Source organism: Vigna unguiculata, chromosome 1 (assembly GCF_004118075.2).
Source record: "Vigna unguiculata cultivar IT97K-499-35 chromosome 1, ASM411807v1, whole genome shotgun sequence".
In the NCBI taxonomy this organism is placed as follows: Eukaryota; Viridiplantae; Streptophyta; class Magnoliopsida; order Fabales; family Fabaceae; genus Vigna; species Vigna unguiculata.
The window spans coordinates 37,549,573-37,561,349 of NC_040279.1; the positions used below are offsets into that span (position 1 = coordinate 37,549,573).

General features: G+C 34.8%; 2 protein-coding genes across 3 annotated transcripts; both read left to right on the forward strand.

Moving 5' to 3' along the window:
- The first annotated feature begins 315 nt into the window (after positions 1 to 315).
- LOC114191959 lies at positions 316 to 4,419 on the forward strand. Of its 2 annotated transcripts, XM_028081438.1 has the most exons (7): positions 316 to 436; positions 969 to 1,301; positions 1,780 to 2,233; positions 2,394 to 2,399; positions 2,628 to 2,923; positions 3,411 to 3,772; positions 4,137 to 4,419. In XM_028081438.1, exons 2-7 carry the CDS (start codon positions 999 to 1,001, stop codon positions 4,180 to 4,182), a joined length of 1,467 nt encoding a protein of 488 aa, XP_027937239.1. In that variant the 5' UTR covers positions 316 to 436; positions 969 to 998; the 3' UTR covers positions 4,183 to 4,419. The 2 variants fall into 2 exon arrangements, with proteins under 2 accessions (XP_027937239.1, XP_027937247.1); XM_028081446.1 differs by lacking the exon at positions 2,394 to 2,399.
- A 1,806-nt stretch (positions 4,420 to 6,225) lies between these two features.
- On the forward strand, positions 6,226 to 10,803 carry LOC114185316 (probable pre-mRNA-splicing factor ATP-dependent RNA helicase DEAH2). Its single transcript, XM_028072979.1, is given in 10 exon segments — positions 6,226 to 6,632; positions 6,831 to 7,033; positions 7,815 to 8,029; positions 8,032 to 8,895; positions 9,312 to 9,437; positions 9,524 to 9,598; positions 9,601 to 9,708; positions 9,711 to 9,760; positions 9,871 to 9,989; positions 10,306 to 10,803. Coding segments are annotated over 10 exon segments (2,163 nt in total). The 5' UTR covers positions 6,226 to 6,356; the 3' UTR covers positions 10,433 to 10,803.
- The last annotated feature ends 974 nt before the right edge of the window (positions 10,804 to 11,777 follow it).

Genomic DNA, 11,777 nt, shown 5'->3' on the forward strand with positions numbered 1-11,777 from the left:
ATACATATAGCTAGTTTCCATATGTCTGTATGGGATGCACACTTACGTAATAGTTTATAAATAATAATAATAAAATTTATTTTTAAAATAACATTGAACCCGTGGAAATAAAATAATTTTGTATTATATTTAATCATAAATTATTATAATGTTTTGATTTACATTAATTATTTAAATATTTTATAATTTCTGTGATTGATTCGGAGTTTTTTTCTTCTTACATTTCTAGTGTGTTTTTTGAGTTGCATTTTCGGTTTATGATTATTATATATTTAATTATCTAAACATTTTATTTATATTTGGAGAAATGAATTCGGGTCGGGTTTGGGTATGCAACCCTAGGTAGAAAAATGTAGATATGTGGTCATTTCAGTGATTTATGGAAACGTAATCAACATCTCGCAGTGTTGGAGGATCATCTTCTTCATCCCGCACCGTAAGTCTTCTTCTCTCCTCAAATCAAATATCTTAACAATACCACTTCATCTTTTTGACTGCATGGTTTTTCTGCTTTTGCGCCTTTTATTTCAATGTTCGTATCGCAATCTCTCGTTGTTGCTGTTGTTGCTGTTTCGACGCTTTTCTTCCCCTCAATCTTGTTATAGAGCGTTTTTTCGAATCAATAGTTAATCGAGGGACTGAGAATACTGGCTTACGCACTTGTTCATGAATTTATGTTTGTCGCGGATTATTTATTGAACACATTCCTTTACAATAATTCTTGATGGTTTGTTATGCTATAATAATAGTTGGCTTGCATGTGTGCTAATTTATGGTTAGAGTTTGTTAAAATCTATCTGTTCCATTACAGTCGCACTTAGCTGAAATTGATCCACACAACTGTGCATAATTCTGTGAAGTTTACCATAAAATTTGTTCATGTTATGAGTACCTTTTTCTTTTAGTTTTTTTTTTTTTTCTTTATTTTAGTGAGTTTGAGGGTTGCTGCTTCATTTTTGGAAATGCAGGAGTTCAATTCAGTTAGTGTATATTTTTTGATGGCAAATAGACCGGATCCAGATATTGATGATGACTTCCGAGAGCTTTATAAAGAGTACACTGGCCCTCCAGGTTCTGCTGCTACGAACACGCAAGAGAGGGCAAAACCAAATAAGAGGTCTAATGCAGGGTCTGATGAGGAGGATGAAGGTCGGGACCCTAATGCTGTTCCCACTGATTTCACCAGCCGAGAAGCTAAGGTTTGGGAGGCTAAGTCAAAGGCTACTGAAAGGAATTGGAAGAAAAGGAAGGAGGAGGAAATGATATGCAAGCTTTGCGGAGAATCAGGGCATTTCACTCAGGTATGACAAGTTCCTCTACATCTCGAAAATCAATTCTACACTCTGCCTGCCAACAGTTTCTATTTATATGAGCACTTACATGTATATTACACTTCACAAACCTACCCAGTGCTAACTGGTTGACTTTTAAGGTATTTATTTCTTGTTACAATTGACAAGTTCCAACAGATTTTAGTAGATTGGAGGGGTAAGAGATATTAGTTGTCCATATTAGTTTTGGGCACTAGTATCCGTATTCATGGTTTCTTTTAGTTCTTGTTGATGCGGTAGAAACAAAATCACATGCTGACACTTTATTATTTTGAAGGAAAGGGGGAGGCCATCTATTTTTTATTTTAGCATGATTGACTTTATTTATCATTTTAGGGCCTCGCGGTATTGTGAACATGATTTGTATATAGAATTGTTAGTCAACTTGAAAAAAAATATTATGACCACTTTCATTATTTGATTAATGATATTGTACTTCACAATGTAGGGCTGCCCATCTACCCTTGGAGCCAATCGCAAGTCTCAAGATTTCTTTGAAAGGATACCTGCAAGAGACAAAAATGTACGGGCACTTTTCACAGAGAAAGTTTTAAGCAAGATTGAAAGGGACATTGGTTGCAAAATTAAGATGGACGAAAAATTTATCATTGTCAGTGGTAAGGATAGATTAGTTATGGCAAAAGGTGTTGATGCGGTACACAAGATTCGAGAAGAGGGTGAACAAAGGGGATCATCTAGTTCTCAAATGACCCGATCAAGATCACCTGAGAGAAGTGAGAGAAGTCCGGTTAATACACGGTTTCAACGCTCTGAGCCCCAAAGGTCTCATTCTGGGCCACGGAATACATCTCAATTTCAACAAAGGTTTGGTAGGCAGGAGAGGGCTGTTGAAGACCGAATCCGGGAGGATGTTCAAAAGTTTGCTAGAGGTTCTCCACAAGGTAGGGACAGCATAGGATCTGTTTACAGCATCCTTAGAAAGCTGGTAATCTCATGTTCGTAGCCTGATAGGATTCTGTACACTAGTACTTCTATAGTAAAATTTATTCTGGAAGGGCCTGCATTGTATTCATTTTTCTCTTGGTTGTCATTTACTTGCAGCAAGAGGTAAGTTCTTAGCCTTCAAGCATTATCTCCGTCCTGAAGGGTTTCCTCCATTACGAACATATTTACTGAAAGGATTGGCTCCCATGGTTTCAGTATGAGAATATAGAGATAGTTTTTGAATTAAAGCTATGTTAGCATCTTGAATCAAGTGCAATTTGTTGAATTAAAGCAAATCATCTATGTTGGCATCTTGAATCAAGTGCTTAACATACTCTTCATTTCATGAAGCTTTTGGAAATAGTGGAGCTAGAGGTCGATCAAGCCAGTCAAGATCTCCAAGGCAGGCCCCTTTTACAGGAAACTCATATAGTTCTTTTGATGGTCGTAACCAAAACATGGGTGCTTTTAGGAATGATGGCTGGGATCATAGAAGAGAATCTGGTATCCAGCCTGGTCATCAGTTTGATTACAATGCCTCCCCACAGACTTTGGAAGAGTTAGAGTTGGAGTATAAGAACGAGGCAGCAGAGCTGATGAAAATTCGTGACAGAGAAGAAGATGAAGAAAATTTCAAGCATCGGGAGGTATGGTTACTTGATGCGTGCTATTTCGACATCTTAATCAGAATTAACTATCCTTCATTCTTGCACGTTCCATCTTACTGAAAGAGCAAAGTATTGAAACCTTTGGTATTATTGGGAATTAGGTTAGCCAGCTGCTATATTAGAAGTGTTTTGTGTGATAATATTTTTATTTCAGTTAAGTTAGTGGAGTCCCAAAGAATCATCTTCAGTGCTGATGTTGGTATTTGTGCTTTGATTATGAGAATAATAATTTGTAAAAGGCAACTGCTTGTAACTACCTGAACTTTGGTTCTGTGATTTCTTGCAACTTAGTTTGTATAGCAAATTTTTATTATATATATACCTTGGTTTTGCAAGGGAAGAAAGGTAAAATCGGAAGATATGCTGTGTCTTTAGTACTGAGATTTTAATTGCCACAAATTATTATTTTTTTGCTTTTTTATACCACTTCATGATTTTTAATTTTGATTTTATTACTGGAATGAAGGCTATTAAAGATTTGAGGGAGAAGTACATGAGCAAAGTTGGCTTGGTAAGGGCTACACATGCAAAACAGTGGGAAGATTTCCTTCAGCATGATGCGCAGAGGTTTCAACAGCAGGCAGTTCAACAGATGTCTTCTGGTTATCGAGGTTTTAAACAGCAGAGCTTTCCTGAATATGATGGGTCCTCTGTCAATCCCCTCCCTATCCTGGGACGAATATACCATTGGATTCAAGGAACAGGTTCTCAGACAACATGGAACCTTATACTACTAGGCCTCATGATAATTTTGGTGAATTTCATAGGCGTGGAGATTTTGCAAAAGCTTACAACAGATATTAAAATTCTCTATATATCAATCAAGTGGTGAGTTATTCTACTCAGTCTGTCAAACCTACGTAAAAATAGAATTTAACATAGTCTAGATCTTTGGGTTCCTCTCAACTGTACAGTAAAACTTATTGTCTCATTTTAGTAAACACCACTAATCAGATTTGGTCATATGGATCTGGGCTCAGGGTTGGATTGATATTCTGTTTAATTCATTTAGAGTATATATACGTGTACTAAGGACCCACTGTGTGATATTGTCACATAGAAGGTGCTGATTTTGTAAAGACCATAGATTGTAGTTGACAAAGGTATCATTGCAGTTTATTATAGTGGATATTGCAGATTTTTTTATTCTTTTTCAGTCATAAGCTTTAATTTTGCTTCAAAAAACTTTCAGGGTCCAGATTGCTCGAGTAAGCAGTTTAATGCAGTGGAGGACATAAGGTGGGTAAGCATGTTGATTAATCTTAGGATTGGGATGGACATTCATTTCAGTTGACGGATCCAGTTTTGTTTTGATATATAGTTGCTCAGTCTTGTTAAGAACTTTGCTGTTAGTTGTGATGCATTCGGTTATTTTCCTTAACTGGTAACGTGCTACTGCATCTTGGATTGTGTTACGAAAGATCCTTTGAAAGATTGTTTGATTTTAGTAGAATGAAATTTACGTTTTGTGACGACGCAGGTATTTGGTGTACCCTTTATGGTGTGCCATACTGATTCTCTAGGTTTGTTTTTTCATTCTTGATGTAAATTTCATAGTTATTATCGAATGATTTTACCCACAACGAAATTGTTTTCTACAATAAGTGGTATCAAAATGTGTTTATTTTTAGTCTCAAATTTGGCATAAAAGTCATGAATTTTTTATTATAATTTAAGGAAGTATTTTCGAAAAGCGGGAATGATTAGAAAAAGGTCGTTCAATTGTGCAAAGGGGCATTAACAACTGAAGATTTCGAATCCTGGCCATAAATTTTTACTTCACGAGTATGAGACGATTTAGAAATATATATTTTTAAAATGTATTCTGAATTATGCCCTCCAAAATGTACTTCTGAATCTAAAGTTACATTTAGATTACAATCCAAAATATATATTTTTTAAATGTATTTCAAATTCTGTAAAAGATAATGTACTTTTGGATCCGGGTTTGTAAACGTATTTCAAATTCTGTGATACAGAATGTACTTTGAATCCGGAATTGAATTGGAGATTGCACAATCTCAAACACATTTAAAATGTTTATTTTTCAATGTGCTTATCGGATGTCGAAAAAAAAAATGGAATACAGTAAACATTAGCTTAAAGATTTTTTTTTTTCACTTGACCGAATAGTTTTGTATTATTTAATGAATAATTTTGTTTGTTTAGAATCTCTTATCTAAAATGATACACATATTATATTTTTATTTTTTGAATAAATATAATTTTCGTTAAATTGTTACGAATTAAATTTAGACAAATTGTAGTCTATTTTGGTTTTAATTTGCAAAAGAATAGAAAGAGCGAGTTTCCACAATTTCAGTCTTATTTCATAAATCTAAATATGGGTTTCTTTTACTTGGTCCTAAATGTATATAACTTCCATTAATTCCCAACCATAATTGGCTATTAGACTTTATAATTGCTATACAATAACTAGAAGAAGAGTTTCGTTAAGGGCATTATTTTTTAATTTTTTTTAAACAGGACCTTGACATTCAATTTATACCTTGACCGAAAGTCCATGTTCGGTTGTTATTATTTCTGGATCGGTTGTTATTATTTCTGGAAGTTCACATCCCGTATTGCATTTTAGTTTTTTTAATTTAATTATTATTATTTTTATATATTTTATATATTTTATTAATTTATTGTTGCTTATAAAATAATATAACAATAAATAAAATTATAAAAATATAAATATATACTAAAAAAATCTATAAGGCATTACAAAATGAATTAAACAAAATAAAAAATATATTTAAAAAGTATAAATAAACATTAATTTTTTTAAACATAAATTATAAAATAATTACAACAACAATATTTAACCTAAACTTAAAACGCAAATTACTAACCTACAACTAGTAAAAAAAATAACTACAAAAAACACATATAATAAACAATTTAAATCAAGCCATAAAAAATTTTAAAAAATTAAGATAAAAATTTAAATTTAAATATACAAATAAATAAAAGCATACCAAATATCAAATATTCGTAAAATAATGAATTAGATGTATATCATATGTCCAATTTCGGAATGTTGTTGTATGAGGTGAAGCGAGTGGGGTAAAAGTGTAAAAGGCAAAAAGGGTAGTTTCGAGATTTTAGAAATTGTTGAGGGTGCAAAAGAAAGGTTGGATGTGTAGGGAGAAGCCCCGAACATTGTTATCCAAAAAATGGTTTGGCCCATGGGAAAGAGAATTAGACGCCCATTGGGCCGTGACAAAAGATAATGAAAAACCGTGGGCTGAATTGTAATTACAGAGATTTCATCTTCCTCGCTAGCCATCAGCATTAGGTCTGGTCGTTTTATAATTACACACAAAAGCTAAGCCCTAGCAATAGCATCTTCGTTCCTGCACCAATTTGGACGGATCGGAGTTGGGGGATTAGGGTTTTGAATTTGATGGGTACGGAGAGAAAGAGGAAGGTGAGCTTGTTCGACGTGGTAGATGAATCTGTAGCGAAGATAGCGAAAACAAATGGCGGCGCCAATAACAGCGTTGCCAATGCTCTCATCAATCGCTGGAACGCAAGGCCTTACTCTCAAAGGTACTTCGAGATTTTGGAGAAGAGAAAAACCCTCCCCGTTTGGCACCAGAAAGAAGAGTTCTTACAAGTTCTCAAAGATAACCAGACTTTGATTCTTGTCGGTGAAACTGGTAGTGGCAAAACCACTCAGGTTTGTTTTGTCCAACTTATTTATATTTATAGATTGGTTATTTGTAGTATCATAATGTCTTGTAGCGTGCTTTAGGGCAATTTTTTTGTTTTATCTTGATAGACAAATGTTAGGACGATAAATGTGTTGTCTAGGTTTTACTATGTGTATATGTCGCTAATTAATGAAAGGTTTATTTTTTATATTTTGGGGTCGCAGATTCCTCAGTTTGTTTTGGACGCTGTCGAGTTAGAGACTCCAGACAAACGTAGGAAGATGATGATTGCGTGCACTCAGCCTCGGAGAGTGGCTGCGATGTCTGTTTCGCGTCGTGTGGCTGAAGAGATGGATGTAACCATCGGGGAAGAGGTTGGTTACAGTATCAGATTTGAAGACTGCAGTAGTGCGAGGACAGTTTTGAAGTATGTTTAGCTTGCTATGATATTGTTTTCTATTATTCTATTATTAACAAGTCCCCGTGATCAAGGATCCTTGGTCTGTGTGTCTCAAAAACATGTTAGCCTCTTAAAAGATATTCATGCCTTAAGAGTCTGTTTGGTTCGACACGGAGGACGGGAGGGATTTTAATTAGATATTATGTTTGATTGAGAGGGGGGAGAGGAAGCATTTTAATGTGTGTGTGTGGGGGGGGGGATAGCTCTGTTTTTAATTGGTTCACAATGGAGTGGGGCGTGATTTTAAAAATGAATTTAGTTTCACACGTTATAATTTTGATGTTGAAAAAGTAAATAGATTCTCTTTTCAGTACAATTGTCATGTTTTAAGTAACCATACCCTTTTTTCATACTATTTCTATATATATTTAAATGATTAAAAAATGCATATTGAATTCAAAATATCATGCTATTATTACTTTGGTTTTATGGCGAAGGTATAGGTAGTATATATAGATAGATAGATAGATAGATATCTATTCTATGTATTATCAAAGAAAAGAATCATTGGCACCAAGCGTGAGGAAATGCAATGTTGATAAATTGAACCAAACAAAAAATTCTAAAACCATTCTCCCTCCCCCGTCATTTTCCTCCAACCAAAACTATATAAAGGATTAGTCATTGGCTCTTGTTATGGAGATACTGCGGCACAATATTTTATATTAACTTAAGTTTGATATGCTTTGTCTATACTTTTGTTTTCTTTCTGCATTATTTCATCCGGTCTCACAAGTGGATTTCACAGGTATCTCACAGATGGTATGCTTTTGAGAGAAGCGATGACGGATCCACTTTTGGAACGATACAAAGTAATTATTCTTGATGAGGCACATGAGAGGACTTTGGCTACCGATGTGCTGTTTGGTCTTCTTAAGGAAGTGCTTAGAAATAGACCTGACCTGAAGTTGGTTGTTATGAGTGCAACTCTTGAAGCTGAAAAGTTCCAGGGCTACTTTAATGGGCCCCACTTATGAAGGTTCCTGGAAGACTACATCCGGTGGAAATCTTCTATACTCAGGAGCCAGAGCGGGATTACTTGGAGGCTGCTATTAGGACTGTGGTGCAGATACACATGTGTGAACCTCCGGGAGATATACTTGTTTTTCTCACAGGAGAGGAAGAGATTGAGGATGCGTGCCGCAAAATATCAAAAGAAATATCAAATTTGGGAGACCAGGTGGGTCCTGTGAAAGCAGTTCCCTTGTATTCTACCCTTCCTCCTGCTATGCAACAGAAGATTTTTGAGCCAGCTCCACCTCCACTAAAGGAGGGAGGGCCTGGAAGGAAGATTGTGATATCAACAAATATAGCAGAAACTTCGTTGACAATTGATGGTATAGTCTATGTTATTGACCCTGGATTTGCTAAGCAGAAGGTTTACAACCCACGGGTCCGTGTCGAGTCTTTGTTGGTGTCTCCAATATCAAAGGCTAGTGCTCATCAGAGATCTGGGCGTGCTGGAAGAACTCAGCCAGGGAAATGTTTTCGACTTTATACTGAAAGAAGTTTCAATAATGATCTTCAGCCACAGACCTACCCTGAAATCTTGAGATCTAATCTAGCCAACACTGTTCTTACCTTAAAGAAACTTGGTATAGACGATTTAGTGCATTTTGATTTCATGGACCCTCCTGCCCCAGAGACCTTGATGCGAGCACTGGAAGTGTTGAATTACTTGGGTGCTCTGGATGATGATGGAAACTTAACTAAGCTGGGTGAGATTATGAGTGAATTTCCACTGGACCCTCAGATGTCGAAGATGCTCGTTGTTAGTCCTGAATTCAACTGTTCAAATGAGATTCTTTCTGTTTCTGCCATGCTATCAGGTATTTTTCCTTTATTTAGTTGTTTTTGTGTCTGTCTAGAGTCCAACCATAATAGTAAGGGGTTGTAGGTTTGCCGGGCTCCACTTTGAAGGGATGCCCCGCAATTGCACATGTAACACATGCACAAAGGCAATATTGTGCATATGATGGGGATGTTTGACTGCTTACCCGTGTGTTTAGTTGCACATGGATGCGGTTAGTGGAACATGTCCTGTTAGGTAGTCATCAGCAACTGTCTTCTCTGGGTTCCATGCCCCCGGTTGGCATGCACCATAGGATTCTAAGTAAATGCTGATGCAGATAGTTGCAGTTTCTCAGTATTCTCTCAATCTCATGAAGAAAATGGTGTGGTCTCGCCTCTATGCATCTGCTGACCTTCCGTGGGCCTCCTCTGTGATAATCATTTCTTTCTTTAGTACCCAATTGCTTTGTCCGGCCTAGGGAGGCACAGAAAGCTGCGGATGAAGCAAAAGCTAGGTTTGGACACATTGATGGAGATCACCTCACGCTCTTGAATGTATACCATGCGTACAAGCAAAATAGTAAGTATTATGCTACCTTTTTTTTCAAACCATCACATTATTAATTTTTATATTATTTGTTAATTGTATGTGAATGGCTTTTACAGATGAGGACCCTTCTTGGTGCTACGATAACTTCGTTAATCACAGGGCGTTGAAAGCAGCAGATAATGTTAGACAACAGTAGTGCGAATCATGGCTCGGTTTAACCTGAAGTTATGCAGCACTGATTTTAATAGCCGTGATTACTATGTCAACATAAGAAAGGCAATGCTAGCTGGCTATTTCATGCAGGTGCTCATCTGGAACGGACAGGACATTACCTGACGGTGAAAGACAACCAGGTCTGTTAAGGGCTGCGTATTTGTCTTGTGTTTTGTTTTTGACTACTAGAACTATCGTGTATGCTGGAAGGTTATATTTATATTAATGATTTATGTTTCTTTCTGAGTAGGTGGTGCACTTGCATCCATCAAATTGCCTGGACCACAAACCGGAGTGGGTAATTTATAATGAATATGTTCTTACTAGTCGGAATTTTATTCGTACAGTTACAGACATACGAGGGGAATGGTAAGATTCTTTCTTTGTTTATGGATTGTTGATCCTTGTTCCATCAGATGCAAAGTCTTTAATACTTGTTATGTTTAGTGATGTTAAGTGAAATTCTGATGAAAATGGGAACTCGTATTCATTCAATTAAAATGGAAACTGCACGATGAAAACACTTAAATATAGTATTCAGACAGATACAATTTGTGACTGAAGTACATCATCAGAATTTAGAGGGGAGGGAGTTGGATTTGTATAGAATAGTGTTTTTTCTTAATATGATTTTGGGTCGTCTAGTATTTTTCCTTTTCCTGACATGCTATTCTGATTTACACAGGTTGGTTGATATAGCACCACATTACTATGATTTGTCTAATTTCCCCCAATGTGAGGCAAAGCGTGTTCTAGAGAAACTTTACAAGAAGCGAGAAAAGGATAAGGAGGAAACTCGGAGTCGCAGATAAAAGTCTTAGTAGCCATCCACACTTTTTTTTTGCTTTTGGATTTGGATTGGATATTTCCTCTTCTTTCACTGAGACTTAGATCATGATTCCTCGTAGCACTTTTGCCATTTACCACCCTTTATTATTAAATCTGAAAGGAATACTGATTGTCAGTAGTGTAGTTAAAAAGGAGCTATAAATTTATGTACCATTGCTAGAGTAATAGTGAACAATTTTTTAATCACCGTCCATCTTCTGTTGTATCTTAAGCCCAAATTTGTTTTTGGATTTTATTCTCGTTAAAGGATAGATACCCCTTATATGTCTGGATGTCGGAATTCATTATTTGAATGGTAGTATCATATATACTAAGCCGAGATTGTTTATTATCACTCTAATTTATCTTTTTGGCTATTCTTTTATTACTACTTGTATTGTTACTCGTTCTCTCACTACTCGGTCGTCACAGAAATGTGGCCAGTTTCCAATTATCGTGCAGTGTTACAGCATATACAATGATGCACTCTTATAAGCAACTACACAAGATTCTTTATTTCATTATGCTCCATTGTGAAGAGTTGGAGTTTATAAATAAGAACCTGTATAAGAGTTAGCTATTGGAACTGGTTGTAGGATTTTAGTTAGATTTGCCAGAGGTAAAATGCGAGTTACCATCTAAAATTATTAGATTAATAATGTGGGAGTATATTTCTATATGAAAATTTGTGATCCTCTATATGAAAATACTTGTGTTACATCATATTTTTATTTTTATTTTTATATTTAAATTTTTTATTCATTTTGATCCTTATATTTTTTTAATTGAGTCTTTTTTTATAAAAGATTTCATATAATATATTTTATTATAAAAATAGAAATTAAATTTAATAAATCAATATAAAACCAAAACGAATCAAGACTTAATTATAAAGACTAAACTACTATTTAAATTTTTTATAATTATATATTAATTTACGTAAATAATAAAAAGAATGTAGAATTTAAATGCTATTGTTTCTTAATTATACGTGTCTTTACTGAAATGCATACCTAGACGTTAACAACCAATTCAATAATATTAATTAATAATAATATGATAAAAAATTACTCGTAATTCAAGAGATGATGTTTTACAATAAAAGTATATACTGTATCGTCGACAAATCTTTAAATATATTAATTGAGAAAAAGATTGATATCCAGTTAATAATCATTATAAGAATTTAAATATATAATATAAAATAATAATAAATGTACTTAAATGATTATATTTTTTGATATTTTGAAAAAAATATGAACCACATATTTGTGTCTTATGCAAGGAGGTGTGGATATATAGAATGATATTTTTGAAAATAATGGCATA